The sequence below is a fragment of the Boleophthalmus pectinirostris genome, unplaced genomic scaffold, assembly GCF_026225935.1.
Source record: "Boleophthalmus pectinirostris isolate CB_2022bp ecotype Guang Dong unplaced genomic scaffold, ASM2622593v1 HiC_scaffold_12, whole genome shotgun sequence".
Taxonomy (NCBI): domain Eukaryota; kingdom Metazoa; phylum Chordata; class Actinopteri; order Gobiiformes; family Gobiidae; genus Boleophthalmus; species Boleophthalmus pectinirostris.
Window position 1 is genome coordinate 7,670,032 of NW_026571018.1, and position 20,157 is coordinate 7,690,188.

At 39.0% G+C, this 20,157-nt stretch overlaps 1 protein-coding gene across 1 annotated transcript in view; it reads right to left on the bottom strand.

Moving 5' to 3' along the window:
- LOC110159481 (CXADR-like membrane protein) overlaps nt 1-17,173 on the bottom strand; it is a 42,896-nt gene extending 25,723 nt beyond the window's left edge. Inside the window, exons 1-3 of the mRNA XM_020924036.2 lie at nt 16,969-17,173; nt 5,790-5,947; nt 4,190-4,382 (exon numbers count right to left, since the gene is read on the bottom strand). Of these exons, the coding sequence (XP_020779695.2) occupies nt 4,190-4,382; nt 5,790-5,947; nt 16,969-17,173 (556 nt within the window). The remainder of the gene's footprint in view (nt 1-4,189; nt 4,383-5,789; nt 5,948-16,968) is intronic.
- Between the last annotated feature and the right edge of the window lie 2,984 nt (nt 17,174-20,157).

Consider the following 20,157-nt stretch of genomic DNA (forward strand, 5'->3'; position numbering starts at 1 on the left):
GGGGTATATTTTATATAACCATGCATAACTTTCCAACCATAAAAGATAGAAACTTGCTTTTTTTCCTTGAAAAGCTGAGAGTTGTTAGTCAGGCTTGCGCCACCTAGTGCCTCCGCTCAATTTCATTTCTCTCCACCGACTAGGCCAAGAATCAGAATACACTAAATGGTTCACAAAAACTCCGGAAGTGCAATTTCGGGCACCAGCCAATCAGCGAGGAGTCAGACATTCTGTGTTTCCCGAGATCGAGGATTTAAAGCTGGAACAAAAAGAATGTTTGGTGAATTTTATCAAAGGGAAAGACATTATTGCCCTTCTTCTGACAGAATTTGGGAAAAGTTTAATATATCAGTTAACCCTGTTAGTGGCGATTTATGTATGTCATGACCAAATAGCAGCGATTGGTTAAATTTAAAAAGTACCCGCCTACTGTCAAGCGAATGAATCCTAACGCTGCGAGGTCAAACGGTTTCTACGAATTTAAACCTTCTGATGAATCAGGCTAAAGAGTTGTGGCTTTCCAAACATATTTATACTGGAAAACGAGTGTCCAATAGGAATGTAGTTTTTCTGCCAACCACATGCACTCCATCCAAACTTTGTTAACGAGTGTAGTGAGTCAAGATGATCGACTGCTCTGAGCGTCTGTGTTCGTAACAATTGAAAAAGCCGCTGTAAGTGCCGTTATTTCTCAAATAAACAGCAAATTACACATCTTGGTCTGAGTAATGGTGCATCCATTGCTATTTTTATATGAAAGGTTTTAAATGTGCAAATACAAATGTAATAAACACCATGGAAATGTAGGAAGTGATGTGGCTCTGTGCTCTGGACCTGACACGAGCTGTTTCCACAACTGACACCAGGAAAGTCATTGAGCGATCGTACTTTTTTAGTTTTTTTTTTGTTTTGAGGCAATAAGGATAGTTTTAGTTTACTTACAGACTTGATGTTTTGCACTTTTGTAGCTAAGGCCCTAAATTAAGCATTTTTATGTCCAGAAAGTTGTTTATACATGTTTGCTGTGTGTTTTGTATGAAAAAGCGTGAATTTTCTGTTCCACTTTGTTTTGTTTTTCATTTGTATTTCTGGTCCTATAGCTTTTCTTACAGACATATGACACAACTAAAGCAGCAGATTGTGAAATAACACTTGTACTGAAAAAAAAAAGGTTGTATAACACTTCATTAGGTGGTAAAAGGAGGAGTTTTAAGAGCAAAATTAAGAAAAACAAATCCAGGCAAGGACAAATGTACTAAAATTATCCTTAGGTCTTGAAGGGTTAACAACTGCTTTTGACATTTTGTTCAGTAGAAATGGGCAAATCCAGGACTAAAATCTTCTAGGCGATTCTAGTGAAGGCGTATGGAGTTTAAAAACACAGTGGAGCATGTCCTACAAAACATTACAAAGTGGAACAGAGTATGTTTACTTTTCGGTCCTGTTCAAAAGTAGAAAGTACAGATACCTGCTCTCAAAGTATCAAGTATCTACTTTAATATTTACTTAAACAGAGTACAGATACCAAAAATTATACTTAAATGCAGTACTTATCTACATTTACTTTGTTTACATTTCAGTACTGCACAAACCTTACCACATTTTACCCCTGATGCCCTCCCATCCTCAACTCCAGACCCACAAAATGACCACTTGCTTTGTCTAATTCCTCTGGACGTCTTTTCTTTACGAGTCCCAAACCTGCCCAACTCTTTCCTATAAAAACCCCGCCTCCCCTCCACGCCGCTCCGTTTGCGCTCTTATATACGACCGCGGATCAGACCGGGGACCCTACAGCCACGGGGCGCAGTCCGGTCAGCCTGCGGGAAACCATAAATAATGAAAACTGGGTACTAAAAATCCGCCCGGGATTGTTTACGCCGGCTGAAGTCTATTGTAAAGAGGTGTTTGCTCTGCTTATGGAGGCCCCATGCATTATAGATGCTCTGCGAGACTGTGCACGTTTAACAGCAGCGAGCGGAGGGGAGCGGCGAACGGGGACGTGCTACTGCGAACTGTAGCGGTTTAATATCCTGCTCAAAAATCATTAAAATTGAGGAAGCAGATGTAGACGCCGCGGTGGTGCTGCCGGAACGTGAAACGATTAAATTTTGATAAAGACAAACTGGAACAAATGATGGTGGTTTTATCGCCATCTGTCAAGAAAAATACGCCTCAGAAAACGGGAGCGGAGGCAATCGCTATGACAACAGTAAACAAGCTCAATAATAAGTCAACGGCTGCAGAAATTAATTAAACTGAAAAAGTCAATTAGCACTAAAATGTTTAATTGTCGTTTCAAAAGACAAAGGCGATTATGGCGACAAACTGAACTGTCACTGAATTATAACCATCATATTTCTGGCACATTTTTACTTATATTCCATTGTTGAAATAAAGGATAAATTAACTGAATATGACATTTTCCATCTGTGCTCCTTCATCGGCCAGTTTGATAATTTGTGTGAAGTTTATTATTGTACTTAGCACCGTTTAGTACCATTTAATTTTAACTCGTTGAACTGTATTAATTAATTTGTTTTTCAAAATAAAACCAAAAATAAGAAAATGAAAAATCAACTGTTTTCTTCATTATTTGTCTCCAAAAGCAAAATTAAAAAAAAAATTTTTTTTAGTTTCTGTAACTTAAACTGCAATGCCGAACGTTTGCACCGCATACGGAGTGAACCAGGACTAAACCAGGACTGAAATAAGACTAAACCAGTCTCAGTCCCGGGCTCAGTCCCGGTCTGGTCCCAGTCTCTATCACGGTCTCAGTCCTGGTCTCAGTCCTGGTCTCTGTTCCCGGTCTTAGTCCTGGTCTGGTCCCGGCCTCAGTCCTGGTCTCAGTCCTAGTCTGGTCCCAGTCTCAGTCCTGGTCTCAGTCCTGGTCTCAGTCCTAGTCTGGTCCCAGTCTCAGTCCTGGTCTCAGTCCCAGTCTCAGTCCTGGTCTGGTCCCGGTCTGGTCCTGGTCTGGTCCCAGTCTCAGTTCTGGTCTGGTCCTGGTTTCAGTCCCAGTCTCAGTCCTGGTCCTGGTCCCGGCCTCAGTTCTGGTCCTGGTCCTGGTCCCGGTCTCAGTCCCAGTCTGGTTCCAGTCTGGTCAGTCCTGGTTCAGTCTGTATGCGGCGCAAAAGTCCGGCATCGCAGTTTAAGTCACGTAAACTAGAAACGTCTTTTATCCATTTTTCCCATTATTGGGTAATACTTTATAATAACTACACCTTATTTAGCCTTAATAAAGCATGAACAAAGACTTAATTAGTAATGATTCAGGCTTAGTAACGACTTAATTACTACCTGAATTAGCACTTAACTTGCACTTAATTCACCTGTGCTGTAAATAGTTACTCAATACTTCTTAATTACTCATGAACTAACCATTTGCATGTTTACAAATGCATATTTAAGTTCACATTTGAGCATTTATGAATCATTAATAAGCTAAGAGAGAATGATTTACTAATAATGTAATGCAATGATCATTCAGGCAGCTGTTATCTGTTTGTTAAGTCTTTCTGGGAGCTTTTCTAAAGTGAAGGCTAATGATGCTTTATGAAACATTTGTTAAGGTTGGTCAAATTCCAGAGAAACAATAATGCATTATTAGTAAATCATTCTCTCATGGCTTAATAATCATTAATAAATGCTCAAATTTGGACTTAAGTATACATTTACAAATGCACACGCAAATGGTTAGTTCATGAGTAATTAAGTAAGAAATACTTATGAGTAACTATTTACAGCACAGGCGAATTAAGTGCAAGTTAAGTGCTAATTCAGGTACTAATTAAGTCGTTACTAAGTGTGAATCATTATTAATTAAGTCTTTGTTCATGCTTTATTAAGGCTAAATAAGGTGTAGTTATTATAAAGTGTTACCCATTATTCATTTAAACATAAAATCGAAAACTGAAAATCTTTTTTTTCATTTTGGTTTTGGAGACAAATAATGAAGAAAATAGTTGTTATTTTCATTTTCTTATTTTTGGTTTTATTTTGAAAAACCAGTGAATAAATGATACATGGATTTTTCTTGCTTATTACTGTAATGTTATTTGAGATGGGCCGGTTTAACAGCACAAATCAGCTCTCGTGTTGTAGTTCGAGCTAAGGGAATGTTGATGATTTCAGCTGCAAAATATGAATCACAGTAGTAGAAGTAGTAGTAGTATTTGCAGTGAGTTCTTACCGAGTACTATGAGGCTGATGGTGCTCCAGTGGTACTGCGCTCCGGTCTTCACTTTGCAGCTGTACTCTCCAGAGTCGCTGAGGGAGAGGTCACTGATGAGGAGGGAGGCGTCGCCCTTCAGGTACTCGCCCGCAAACGCCACACGGTTATCATCGTTATGGTCGTACACGCGGCCCGCAAAGTACGTGATGATCTACAAGAGAAGGGTTGAGTTTATGTACATACTTTTCTGTTACAACAATGCCACTGGTGGTTTTTACATTCAGGAATGTGATGATGCTAGACTTACATTTCCAGACAATTGTACATTGTCTTGAAATATATAAAAGATAAAGTCACAAATGTTGAACTTGATTATTTCTATGACCGTATTTTTCGAACTATAAGTGGCACTTTTTTCATGGTTTGGGTGTTTCCTGCGACTTATACTCCGATGCGACTTATATATTCAAATTTTCACAGTGAAGCAGTGAGAGGCTCTAGTCTTGTGTGTCAGTATCTGCTGCTCCTGTTCCTCCTGTACCACTGTCACTTCACTCTACTGCACATGTCTCCTGCAGAAAGAGCCTCTGTCCTGTCTGTATCATGTCAGTTGATCGCACCATTACTTCTGTATCACTGAAATGTTTTTATTTAAACAAACTTATAAAAACAACTGAGAAGACTGAACACAAATGCCCTCAAAAAGAAAATCATATTTTGCAGATTACAAACTGCAAGTAGCGAAATATTCAGCCGAAAACATTAATCGAGCAGCAGAAAGAAAGTTTGGAGTGAGCGAGAAACTTGTGCCAACCGGGAAGATGCAACACGTAACTTTCCTGAAGTCACTGGATGGATCAACTAAACCCGGACTTCAGTGACACCAAAACCATCCTGTTGGGATTCAGGAAGGCCGGGAAAATTCTATCTAGAACTGATGCTGAGTCTGACGACAGCTACACAGAAGAGGAAGCGGCGCTCTGTTTACCTCTGGAGGTCGTGGAGTTGCTCAGAAGTGACACCGAGGATGAAGAATTGAATAGATTTAGTGATTTGGAGTGAGATGGAGAGTTTGGGAAACTTGTTCTGTTGTTTATGTTATAGTTTATCTGAAGAACTGTTCATATGTGACGTTAACAGTCTGTTGTTCTCTGTTCTATTGTTATTACTAGAACTTGACTTTCAACATGAAAATGTCAGTTCCTGGTCTCTGATTTAAAAAAATAAATTTCCCCCAACGAGTGTGACTTATATGTTTTTTTTTTCTGGTGCGACTTATACTCTGGAGCAACTTATGGTCCAAAAAAAAATGGTACTGACTAGACCCATGAACTTGCAATATTTCTACAAAAAGCAGCATTTCAACAATAATCATTTTAGCTACTCCTATTTGTATTAAATATTATAAAATGTCATCTGTTATCTGAAACTAAACAATTTCCCAAATAGCAGTAATACATGTTTTTAATTTAAAATTAATTTTATTTTATCAATTGATCATATATAAACTTTAATAATTTAAATATTTCTCATAACAAAGACTTTCATATTTATTCAGCCCTATAATGAAGCCCTTCCTCAGACCAGTATGACAGTATTCACCAGTTTTCTCACTCACCACTCTGTGCTTGTTGTTGGGTTTGAGCAGGAGCCACTCGATGTCCAGTGTGGGGTCGTCTCCCACCCAGAACTGATGGTGACAGGGCAGCGTGGCGTTGTCTCCCACCACCCTCTTCATATCCGTCTGCGCTCCGGCCACCAGCACCCCGAGGAGCACTGCACACACAAAGCAAAAACACAAGATCATTAATATCTTTGTTTACTCATCAAATCCTTTATTTTTGGATTAACAACTTGAAAAACAGCTTGTTATATGTATAGGCGTAAATATTGAGTCTCTGCATGAGAATGTCGACACAGACTCCTTGTACAAGTATGGCTTTCTAATATTAGAATAAGTAAGGCAAGGCAAGTTTATTTGTATAGCACAATTCATACACAAAGTAATTCAAAGTGCAAGTAAATTGTCTGGATGTCATTTCTGTTTCAAAAGTGTATTATTTATCTAAGCAGAAACTAATGCCGGACATACACTCTGCGATATTTTCGATCGCTTTCACTCAGCCCCACCTCAAACTTTATGACCAAATCACAGAGTTTAAAAGTTCACAGCTCATGATTCATATTCTCACACTATCCAATTGGATGCTCCGATGCGACCTCACGAGAGGCTGAAAACATGGATTCCAAACAGGTTTGATATTCTTGCAACCTACGATGCTGACTGGGACTTTGTCATGAGTTATTAATTGGTTCTCGTTACCCCATGTTTTCTACAGGAAGCATGACACACGACTAAGCCAAAATTCGACCTGATCCCAAAAACAGTCGCACGAGTGAAAAATCGTCTCAAAAAGAGCCAAAAAAATGACATTGTGTACACCCGGCTTAAAAGAACACGAGAGGAAAAGGCTGTTTTCCTCAACACTAACAGCATGCTAACAAGCACTTGCTGATTATTAGACAATAAAATGCTTTCTAATGAGATACAGACAGTACACAGCTGACTTATGATGACTTTATTCATCTAAACTGGGGCAAGATAAACACATGGGGAAAAAATTGGTCTTTACGGATAACCATTTTACTTTTTTTTTTTTTTTCTTCCCAATTCCAGTATTTCACTTTTAAAATCCATGGTAAGGCCCACAAATACATCTTAAAGCTTCACTCTAGGCTCTAAAAGTAAAGAAAAGTGGTTATAAACTCATTGTGGTGAATAACTTGGATGCTCAGAATACATAAGGGTCCAGTCAAGCAGAAGTAAACAGCAAGGCCAAAAATTCAAGTTCATGCATCTGATATAAAAATGTATTCAAAGTATTTAAAATGATAAAAATTAGCTTGGAAAGACTGACATATTTTATAGAAATAGTTTCCTTTCATTTTGAAGTAATATTAAAGTATTCGGAAGAAAAAAGCGACAAATGATGTAAAATCCTGCACGTTCTACTTGTTTGCACAATTTTCCCTCCGTTACTTTTCCCTCCGTTACCATGACCTTTCTTAATAAAAAAAACCTCATGACTCAAAAAGTAAGAGGTTTTTCAATCTAATCTTGTACCATATGGTAGAAAACTATATGAAGCAGATATTCAAACCAGTTTGTTAAGGATATGTAAGTGAGAACCAAGAGTTATCACTGTTTGGATTTATTGCCCAAAAAGTGCTGCATATTTTATTCCCTCCGTTACCGACATGAGTTTTTTTATTTTTTGTCAACAACTTGAAAGAATATCACAGGTTTAACTTGACCCTGTTGGAGTGTAACTCTTTCCTACATTCTGATACTTTACTTATTTCAATAGTCCCTCTAGTTTCTGAATAAGAGACATTTGAATGTCAAAAATCTGCTCCTGTTTCCCTCCGTTACCACTTGACCGGACCCATAAGGTAAGTGAGGAATAACTTTGGATCACTGCAAACTGTTTCAAATGAACTAATTCAGTTTTTAAGACAGAAAGAAAAATCAGGTACAGCGCCTTTGATTTAAATGATAAACACATATAAGGTTCATAGGACTAAAGTGTTAAAATGAGACACAAAGAACTGCGCAGACCGTAACTTTTTGTTTTCTCTGTGTAAACCAAATGAGGAGATGACAGTTATTAAACTATTACATCTAATTAAATGAAATGTCATTATGAGTCTTATGAAATGTGACACTGATTGGACTGAAGGCACAACAGGACACTTGAGATCAGACATTCACTAATAATGTGTTTTTATGTCAGATAGTCTTGATTTTTAAGTGACACTCAAACCCATTCTTACCCATGAAATGTGTCCTGCCAAATGACACAACATTGACAATATGAAAAGTCGATATTAAGGACTGAGATGACCGACTCGGGATCAGTGGAAAATATCAAAACAGAACTTATTCTTCGATATCTTTGCATTCAGGTTGCGCGATATGGCGACAAAAATAATCAAGATTTTTTTTTTAAAGGTTCACTGTGGAGCTTTTCTAGTGGTTTTTAAGCCAAGTGTTTATCTCAATGAACTGTGACTTCACAGAGACCAGCAGGTGGCAGCAGCAAGCAAAGTTACAGGTCAAATCCCTGGAGTGGCGACCTCGCAAACAGTAAGTATGCAAATTATTCGAGGTATTTTTGAGCAATAAAAACAACAATTTAAAGGTGCATTGCTTCATAATGCCATGGAAACATTAAAACAACACTTCAGGGAGATGGACCAGTTTTATGCAACACTGTGGAATACTCTGCTCTACAAAAGCAGTACGGCGTAACGTCATGTTTGGTAAAAAAATTGTTTTAATGTCATTTTAGGAGGATTTGAGACCTCCTTTATAATGTGAATAAATATCGTGAAAAATATTGAGCTTGTGCAGGGAGGAGGCTAAAGGCAGCGAATGACACTGTTTCTGCCTTTTGCCTTTGAACAACTTCTTATTTTTGGCTCGTGATACAACGGGGGAGTGCAGTAACTTCCAAATTTGGGTCAATTGGGTCAAAAAGGTAAATTTTGAGCTCAATATTTTTCACATTCAAATATTTCTTTATTTATTCAACTACTTGTCAAATTTTGGGAGCCCTACCTATTATACTTTTGTCTGGACAAAACGGAATCTTTGAAGTCATTTTTCTCAGTTTCAGGGGTCTGTTGTTTTTGTAGGGCAGTACTGTGGAAGATTTCAGCCAAAGACAACAAGATTTCCATGGAAACAAGCAGGAGGCGCCAGGTTTGTGGAGTTGCAAGCACACTCACAGTAAAGATGTGAAATAAATTGAAGAAAAGCTTTTGTTTTAGTCTATTTTATGGCTAAAAAGTTACATACTGTGGCTTTTATTATACATTAAAGTCTATATTTCACAAAATTGACTCTTGTGAGCTTTAAGCCATGTTATAATGTTGTTACCTCCTCAAAAACTTATCTAAACACAACGGAATCCAGCCGCTCCAAAGAAGTAAAAATCGCACAAGGAAAAATTGGCCTTTATTAGGATAGCCAAAGCCACAATTAATGAAATCATTTTATCTCTTGATTGGGGCACTTTACTCACTAAAAACAATACGACTAGATCTAAAACTTAGAGTACTGTTGCTGAACAAATCAAAAATATTGTTAAAGACAATTGGTCCATACTCCTAAGTGATGCTGTATTAAGCAAAGTTTTTTCTGAACCTCCTTTATTTTCTTTTAAACATGCTCCAAGTTAATGAACACTTACCTTCCACCAGAAAATAAAAGCACATGACTACAAAAACCTACGGGCACATTTAAGTGTTTGAACTCTCCTCATTGTCCAAATGTCCTTCAAACAAAAACGGTCAAGGATGTACACAATAGTAGATTGCTCACACAAAATAATTAATGAAGGCCTTTTAACTATATTTTTCCTTGTGCGATTTTTACTTTGCACTTTTCGAGTTCCTGGATTCTGTTGTGTTTAAAGTTTTGATCCTTTTTCCAAGAGCGCCCTCTACCTGCTCCCACTGACTGAAACACTTGCAGCAAACAGCCCCATTTATTTATTTTTTTTCTGAACATAGCTACCTAGTTGCGTTTTGTTTTATTTACACACATGTTTCAGTGATCCTGCATTAGTCTGTCTACATCTCCAAAGCTCAAGATGCTTTGTTCCAACTTGTGATGTCATGAAGCGGTAATTTTTAAGTTAACATCTGCCTTTTTACCTTTTGTTCAGTAGAGATTGGCAATTCCAGGACTGAAATGATCCAAATTAGTCTACGTTTATATGATGACGGTGTGAACAGGAGACGCAAAAGTGGCGTCACGTCTTCACTTTTTCTTCCGCGTTTAGACAAGTGTTTTCAGGAGGAAATCTGCGTGCATACGGTGAGGCAAAAGTGTGTGGAATTCGATTGTGTATGCATGCCAGGTTTCTGTGTAAAGTACGTATGTGACGTAAACGTGTACATGGCGTGAGCAGATCTGACCACAGTTTTGCGTCTTGGGCAGTGTAGACAGAAACACTACAGTGGAGCGTACTTTTACAACTTTTACTTCTTCAACTTTTACACTCTGGAGGGTGGTTTCAGATTTTTGCATTTTTAAGCCCCAAAAACGGCGTCACCGTCTAAACGAAAGACACTTCCAATAAAATATTTAGTTGTTTTTACCCACAAGCTTTCTCGTGTAAACAGGCCCTTATTCTAGCAAAGGTGTATGAAGTTTAAAAACACAATGAAGCACTTCCTGTATCACCACATAAGTAAGCATTTTTCGGTTTGAGAGAAGAACTCAGCTTAAATATGCAGGATTTGTGAATTTGTGAATGAAACAAAACACAACTCCAGGTCTGTTTGTGATGAGGAAACATTATAACATAGATCAGAAAATGGAAATATGAGCGCCTTCACACATGGACTAAAGCTGTGAAGTAGAACTGTTTGTAGTTTTTGGCAGTTTTGCGTGCGTGTGTTTTATGTGAGCGTTCTGACAGCGAGGTCACTGGGGGGTCCCGGCGCTGTCACCATGAATGAAAGCTCCCATATGTTTATCCCTCCCCCAAGATATGAACAAAACCAGCACCCAGAGAAGAACCGTTACTGACACGCCGCCGAGGGAGTCCAAAATCATCTACTCGAAGCATGATTCAGACATTTTAAAAGGACACGTACTCTGCAAAATGTACCTTTTTGATGTCCCCTCATCAAAAACACATCTGGAGTTGTGTCTAGTTTCATTCATGCTTGTTTTATGAATACATTAATCCAAAATCATCTTCTCTGAGCACTTAAAAAAATACCTTGTTTGAATTTTACCAGTTTTGTTACGTCATAGATAAAACTCCAAATTTATACGCAATTTTTAAAGGTTCTGTATTACACAAAATTGACTCTTGTCAGCTTTAATCCATGTTAGAATGTTACTTTTAAAGAACTTTGAGTCCAGGAGTTGTTTTTTGTTTCATTCACGCATGTAACCCTGCATTGTTATTATGTCTAAGGCTATGTTCAGACTGTAGCCTGAAGTGACCTAAATTAAGATTTTTTGGCCCCTATGTGACCTGTATCTGATCTTTTAATGACAGTCTGAACAACACAGATCCGATTTTTTCAAATATGACCCAGGCCACTTGGATATGTGCTCCTAAAACCAATACATATCTGATCTTTTGACACGCGACTTCATTCTGAACGGCCTGGTCACATTCATCCCTCCTACACGTCAGGCTCGGAGTCTAGTCAATGGAGGGAAAGCGATGTTTTGTTGGATGGTTTATTAATATTTACTTATCGGAAGTGGGCATTTTTTGAAATGATTGCCAAGGAAATGTCCGAACGCAGCTACAGTCGGTCCTGGCTCCAATGTCAACGAAAAATAAAAAGCCTGCGAGTCAAATACAAGGAGGCTAAAGACTCAAACAAACGAAGCGGAGGTGGACGTGTAACCTGTCCATTTTACGAAGAACTGGATCGTATTTTGGTAGACAAGCCCAGCGTTTAGGCTGCTTCCTTAAACACTGAGCATGGTTGCTGTGTGTGACGTCGTCGTGTCCTCCAGTGCACATGCGAGACACTTTTGGGGGGTTCAAAGTTCACACTGGAGATCACACACAAGTTGCATTTAATTGGAAATGTGAACGACCTCACAAAAAATTGGATTTCACAAAAAATTCTCCAAAGCTCAAAATGCTCTGTTACACCTTGTGATCTCATGAAGCAATATTTTCTATCTGCAAGAAGAACTCAGCCTAAATATGCAAGGTTTGTGTGTTAAATATTTGAATGAAACAAAATACAACTCCAGGCATATTTTTAATGGGTCCTTAAAGTTCATAAACCATCACCAGACTCATTTTGTGATGAAATTATGCTCACAACAAAAGCATGGCTAAACTTTAAACATGACATTCACCAGAGATACAGACTTCATTTGTTTACTTTGTCATTGTTCATTCCCATTTTTGTCAGCAGAGGGAGCTCCAACATCTAAATACCTGATTAGAAACTTTGCTGAAGTTCATAAAGTACATTTTCCATTATGCAGACGTTATTTTAAGCTAGAAAATGTGAAACACTTCTCCCAAGGTGACCTAAAGCATGATTATATAGGATTAAAGCCTCAAGAATGCATATTATGTGTTCTTTAGAAAAAACGTCTATGGTATATTTGTGTAGGGGAGGTGAGCGCGTAGAGACGGAGAGATGTTTATTATGACTAGCACCTTGGTATGCATCAACTAAAGCATGAGTTACTAGAAAAATAAATGAAGTAGAGGACAGCCGTTTGAAAATGTTGTGTTGTGGGTAAAATAATAAAGCATAATTTTGACAGTTTATGAATAACATACCACACAGGCGTAACAGAGCTATCAGGAAGGACTCTGTGTCTTCATATAAACCTGACTTAAAGGGCCCATATTACACAAAAGTGATTCTTGTGAGCTTTAAGTCATGTTAGAATGTTGTTAACTCATCAAAAACAGACCTGGAGTTGTGTTTTGTTTCATTCACACATTTGAGCAAGTGTTTATTATTTGTCTCTCTACATCTCCAAAGCTCAAAATGTTCTGTTTCACCTTGTGATGTCATGAAGTGGTAGTTTTGAAGTGAGCAACCCCTTTTACGTTATTTTCTGGGACTATAAATTGCACTTTTTTCATGGTTTGGTGGTCCTGCGACTTATATTCCAGTGTGACTTATATATTAAAATTTTCACACTCCTATTGCTCTTGTACCACTGTCGCTTGGCTCTACTGGGCATGTCTCCTACAGAAAGAGCCTCTGTCATGTCTGTATCATGTCAGTCGATCACACCACTACTTCTGCACCACCAAAAATTTAAAAAATTAAACAAACTAAAATTAATTAATTAATTAATTAAAATTAAACAAAAAAGACAAATGAGAAGACTGAGCACAAGTGCAAAAAAGAAAATCATGTTTTGCAGATTACAAGCAGCAAGTAGCAAAATACTCAGCCGAAAACTGTAATCGAGCAGCAGAAAGAAAGTTTGGACTGAGCGAGAAACTTGTGACACCTGGAGGATGCAACATGCAACTTTCCTGGAAGTCACTGGATGAATTGACAAAACCTGGACTTGAGACTTGAAACCATCCTGTCGGGATTCAGAAAGGCCGAAATAATTCTAACTGGAACTGATGCTGAGTGTGACGACAGCGACACAGAAGAGGAAGTGGTGCTCTGTTTACCTCCGGAGGTCGCGGAGTTGCTCAGAAGTGACACCGAGGATGAAGAATTCAATGGATTTAGTGATTTGGAGTGAGATGGAGAGTTTGGTGAACTTGTTCTGTTCTGTTCTATTGTTAATGTTATAGTTTATCTGAAGAACTGTTCATATGTGATGTTAACAGTCTGTTGTTCTCTGTTCTGTTGTTTTTACTAGAACTTGGCTTTCAAGATGAAATGTCGATTTCTGGCCTCTGATTTTATGAAACAAATCTCCCCCAAAATGTGCGGCTTAGAGATGTTTTTTTCTTCCTCATTACGCATTTTTTGGCTGGTGTAACTTACACTCCGGAGTGATTTATAGTACAATATGGTACCTTTAGTTCAGTAGTGAATGGTAATTCCAGGGCTGAAATTATCCAGATGATTCTAGTGAAGGTGTATGGAATTTAAAAACACAGTGGAGCAGAGAAGAACTATTTGAAAGCAAAACTCAGCCTAAATATGCAGGGGTTGTGTGTTAAACATGTGTGAATGAAACAAACCACAACTCTAGGTATATTTTGGTTCGGGTTATACGGGCCCTTTAAACATAATTGGCATAAATCTTGTATAATCTAATGCATTTTCTACATAAATCTTTTAAGCTAGTTGCTTTTTAAAGTTCAAAACATTGCCAAAGAACATTAGAGGTCAACTGCGGAGAAATCAAACAGGATTAGACCACTCCAAGGACAAACTCACACAAACACACATACGCACACACACACACACACACACACAGCATCCCAGGTTAGTCTAACAATACCCCTTAAAACAAAGAGGATCCACGCTACAATGGTCCCGTTCCAATGGGGAGCTCGCCTTACCAACCTCACACACACACACTCTGGCTCTGCTGACTGGCCTGAAATTCCCGAGAGGCCCCAGGATGAAAGCTAACGGAGCGCGATTGTTTCCTCTTTTTATTTATTTATCCTTCCTCTGGACACTGGTCAGCTGTGGATGAAAATAGAAGGGACAAATGCGTGCGGATTTGCGTGGGACTGGCAGCGGATGTGAGGCTGCGGAGACAGATAATATGAGCTCGGGTTAAGTACATGCTTGGATGTAAATGCGGCGTTGTGGATTGAGGATACTTGGACACATGCTTTTGTTAATGCGTTATGACAAAGTGAAAAAAGACGTTGGAGCGCGTTCAGTTTCCATCCCGAGCTGTTCTGGGCGTCTGGGAGGGATCACCGCGCTGGCGACGACAAATTATTCACAGGCAAAAAAAAAAAAAAAGAAGAAGAAATAATGTAATTGCCGTGAAGTACTAGTGCTGACCATAGACTCTATAAAGAAGCAGACTAAGCGAGCGTGTCACCCATATCGTTCGGCTCCAGTCAAATGAAGCTCATCGAGGCATTTATAGAGGCGAATTTGGAGCCAAGTTCTATATTTGCAATTCCGACTGCGAGTATCATCGAAGCTGATCCGGAGGAACGCTGTTGAAGGTAACCGCTGAACAAGGAATTCCGCCTCTGTCCCGGCTTGAGCCTGACTAGTGGCCGCTCCAGGTACTGCAGCTCCCGGGAACTTAGGCCCAGAGGAAGCACAATGCTTTTTTTGGGAATTCAAACTGCCCGTGTTTGGCTGACAGGGCATCGACAACTTTCGCAAAGGTCGGATTTTGTAGGGATTCTTTTCTGTCGTGCTGTGGTCCAAAGCAAGAAAAATATCTGATGAAGACTTTTTTTTGCCGAAACGTTATTTTGAAAATAAAAAAGCTTTTGGACATCGGCCATCTAAGTGTGCTATGCATTTTTTCACTTTTGTCTGGCTGCTCCTTACATTCGCACCTCTACAAGAATTTTGGTGTGTGTTTTCTGTTTCTTTTGATTCTTTTCTATCACAACATAAACTTTTCAAATTTTTTATATCCTCAAAGTGGCTAAAAGTTAAGGTTTTCTTTCTTTTTTTTTTTTTCTTTCAAAAATTTGGTCCTATGTTTACACATTTCCCTTACCATGAATTTGCATCAGATTTTATCCCCATTTCTCCCAATTTGGTCACTAGGTTGAAATGACTCTGAATCATCCCTTTAAATGCGGTATAATAATGAAAATGACTTGATTTAGAGTTTAATTTTGAAGAAAAATCTTGACTGGGGGAACACAGGACCAAGTGAACATAGGGCCGAGGGAACATAAGGCTGACCCTGGTCCAAACACTCCTCATAATGCATGTTACAGACGTCATACAGGTGGGAGGTGCTTGCCAGTATTGAGGAAATAAATGTGGAAGAGAAAAAAATTTGGGGGCCATTGAGCACAGCCCATTGAAAACAATACGATGTCATCTTGGGTTCACCTTCCAGATTTTATTATAATTCTATGGGACTGCTTAGTGACGGTGTCAATCAAACCTGTTTCTGACATTATTGGGAGTGACCTTGGGTAAAGAAGGCACTGGCTTTGTCAGTTATTAATGTTCATATTTTCATTTACAGACAAAATAAGGAAATAAAATCACCAGGATCATGTAGAGCTGGTTAATATGAAGGTTTTCAGACCAAAATGAGGAGACTGACAGCAGACGTGAATTGAAGCCAGAGTCGATGGAGCCAGAAGCACACCTATGCTCACTTCCTATTTGGAACGTGGCGACTATGGGGTTAGCTATGTCCATTTATATATATAATCTATGAAATGATGCTCAAATTTGCACCTTGATATCGATACTAAGGAATAGACTCCATAATCAATACGGATTCCGATACCATGATGATGATTTAAAACACTCTTCATTTAGAATCGTAATACTTTTTTTTAATATTACATGTGGTCTTATATCTGTGTTATTCCTCAGTCATCCAGGTAGGTTCCATAGTTCCATAGTCCATGATCTTATACTTGTTCTGATACAGCTCAAGATCATTCTAAAGCTATTAAGGAAGGATTCATTTCTGAATATGAAATATACAGATATATAAATATACATTAAAACTAGACATAAGGAATAAAAACCAACAAATGTGGCCATTTGAGCGAGAAGAGCAACGGTTTGAGTCGTGTTTGAGACCAAGTTTGGCGCTTCCTGTGTCTCTTAAGGTCACTTTGGAGCGGCTTTCTGCACTTCTTTGTTCTTCAGAGTTTTACAGAGTTTCTTTGATGCTAATCCAACGCCTGTACCAGTGTGAGAGGACGCAGTCACCTTACAAAAACAAAGACGCGCCAGGAAATCCTCTCTTACTGCTGTTAGAGGAAAACTTCAATGGTTTCTTATCATTTACATCAGGATTTGGCACCTTGGTTTTCTACATATGCATGTTTTATAAAAAGGGCCCCACACCTGAGTTCAGAAAACACTCTGTTGGAGAATCATTTGGATAATTTCATGCCTGGAAATGCCAATCTCTGCTAAATAAAAGGTCAAATTTTGCTGTTAAAGTGACATTACAGAATGGAACTGAGCATTTTGAGCTTTGGCGATATAGACAGACTAATAATAAAGGACTCCAGGCATGTTTTGAGGAGGCAACAACATTGGAACATGGTTTAAAGCTCACACAAGTCAAGTCTGCGTAATATGAGACCTTTATGCACATTGTAAGGCGTCAGTATACACACCGAGTGAGCTTCTGCCCATGTCTGTGCCAGTGTTTGTGCCCAGGCTGGTGGCAGCACATGTCTCTGTTTGCTCCAGACTTCCTCTCGGATTACCACCCGGCTGCAGCGCTTTGGCCGCCGCTCCGGCCCGGTGCAAGATGGGTCCAACTGCTGCGCCCAAACACCCATGGGTGCTCTCGTGCCCCAGTAAACTCCCCATCACCATCCCTGACCACTGTGAGCCTCGCCGAGACAATTATAGAGGCACTGTGAGCCTGGTTATCTTTCAAACTGTGTACAGTCCCACACAGCTCCTGCTTTGACAATCCCTCTGCCAGATCATTCGGCCGCACAGAAAGAAATCCAGAGTTAAAGGTTTTCCATGTGTTTGAGCAAAATTTGTCTTACCCAGTACAGATATAGTGTATAAGCAGCTCTTGAGAGTAAAATATGTCCACTATGTGCTACTGTGTGATATTAAAACTAGTATCAAAACTAGAAAAGCAGTCAGAGAGCGCAGACCTCCGCCAAGGACTACCCCAATTTTTTATATAAATTGCGATAAAATCAGTCTTCTGGATCAGATCCGGATCAGCCTTTGGAATATGAAAGAGGATCCCATTGTCCATCCCTGAGTCAAATTTCATGGGGTTTGGTCAATAATTAACCGAGATATTGAGAAACAAAATTTTTGGCCCCATTTACCACAATGTTAACTAAAATTTCAAAGTGATCCAGAATCCAGGATTTCTTCCGGATCACCCCCAAAATGAAATCAGTTCTTCCTTTTCACATTTCCAACAAATCCTGAAAATTTCATCAAAATCGGTCCATAACTTTTTGAGTTATGTTGCTAAAGACAACAAACAAACAACAAACAAACAAACAAACAACAGACAAACAGACAAACAAACAAACAAACAAACGCCGGCAAAAACATAACCTCCTTGGCGGAGGTAACTAGATAATCATTTGACCAGGTATCAGTTGGAATCAGAATTGAGTAAAGAGTCTATTCCTTTGAGTCAAAGGAGAGTATGAAATTTTAGTATCATGACAACACTACTGATTATAAAGTGTTTTATTTATTTATAATCAAGAAGTGCACATTAGTAAGGTAGTTTTTTGTTAGTTTTATCATGACAGGAAAACTCATCTCTGGTCTCTGAAAGTTGTGAAAAGTCCTCATAAACTCACTTTTTTAAAATTACACACTTTAGACATGTTCTTAAATGTTCTTGCAATGTAGCCAATATTTTGTGCAATCAGCAAATATGGCTTCATTCAGTTATTTATTTGTTGCTGTTCATGTCTTTTCTTGAGGATATATTAAAGAAACTGTGTGTAGCCTGCAACCCTACAGTTTAAAAAAAGGTACTACAAGCACAACTCAACCTGTGATTGATCAGTACGAGCATTCACGATCCTGTTTAGGTGTTTGATTTTCAACAAAAAAGTGAGAGTGACAAACTGTTGACTAATGGTACCTGACTTGCGATAGTGAGAGAGAATACAAATCAGCTCTCCTGTTGCAGTTCCAACCAGCTCAGTTCTTTACAGTCAGAGTGTGTTAAACAAAGCTCAGATTAATGTCTAACTTGAGTAGGGTGACCAGACATCCCTTTTTAATTGGGACAGACCCGGTTTTGAGCCCTGTGTCCCTTGTCCCAGCAGATTTATCCAAAACCAGTGATTCGTTCCAGTTTTATACAAGAAATGTCCCAGGTATTCCTATTTTTGACCGTTTTGATATCTGCCAGCAGTAAAGAGAGGAATATATTGCAATTTGTTTAGATAAAATACAAAAAAAAAATCAACTTATAAACGACCAAAACACAAAGACTATGTGACTATACTGACTCACATGTTAGTCATGCGTGGTCTCTGCGTAACTATTTTTCTTAATTTTATTACCATATTTTTCGGACTATAAGTTGCACCAGTCAAAAAACGCATAATGAAGAAGAAAAAAAAACATATATAAGTCACACCGGACTATAAGTTGCACTTTTTGGAGGAACTTTATTCTATAAAATCAAAGACCAGGAACTGACATTTCATCTTGAAAGTCAAGTTCTAGTAATAACAATAGAACAGAGAACAACGGACTGTTAACGTTACATATGAACAGTTCTTCAGATAAACTATAACATAAACAACAGAACAAGTTTACTAAACTCTCCATCTCACTCCAAATCACTAAATCCATTCAATTCTTCATCCTCGTGTCACTTCTGAGCAACTCCGCGACCTCCGGAGGTAAACAGAGCACCGCTTCCTCTTCTGCGTAGCTGTCGTCACACTCAGCATCATTTCCGGTTAGAATTATTCCGGCCTTTCTGAATCCCGACAGGATGGTTTCAGTTTTGCCAAGTGACAGTGGTGCAGGAGTAATAGGAGCAGCAGATACTGGCACACAAGTCTAGAGCGCCCTCTCGCAGCTGTCAGTGTGGACATTTTAATATATAAGTCACACCGGAGTATAAGTCGCAGAAAACACCCAAACCATGAAAAAAAGTGCCACTTATAGTTCGAAAAATATGGTATTACCAACCACCAAAAAAACAGGTGTTCCAATTTTGTTTTGTTTTTTTATTCTGGTCACCCTAAACTTGAGTAAAAGAGCTTCAGACAGAGCAGTGTCTACAGTTAGCTTCATAACCCCATGACAGCAGCTGCAAAGTATAATCTGACTCAGTATTGAAAGTGTCATACATTTTACACCCCTCTGTTACTCTGCATTGCCAATCCATACAGCACTTAGCACCTATAGTCATGATTTACCGCTCCTGCATTACAACCGTTTTTCCTCGATCTCCCGTATCCTTCAAGTCACAACCTTGAAATGAGCTGAACGCGACTGAAATTTAACTCACAACGCTCAAAATCACAATCCGCTCCAGCTTTTAACTTCAAGGTGAGCTCTGAGGTTTTAGATGTATACGGCCGCCCTCCCGCTGCGGATAAAAGCAATGGCCAATGAATTTTCATGCTTAAAGGCTCTGGGGTTACAGATCCCAGCCGCTTTCTCTACAAACATGATTGTTCTTTGAGTTTAACCCTGCTCACACTCGCCTAGAGGATCAGCAGGCAGCTTTACCAGGCGCTAAACCTGGATAAAAGATTGCTGATGTAGCCAGAAGGAGCCCCTGGCATGACTACTACACAAGTACCTATAGCACATGATGACTTAAACAAAAACGCTAATGA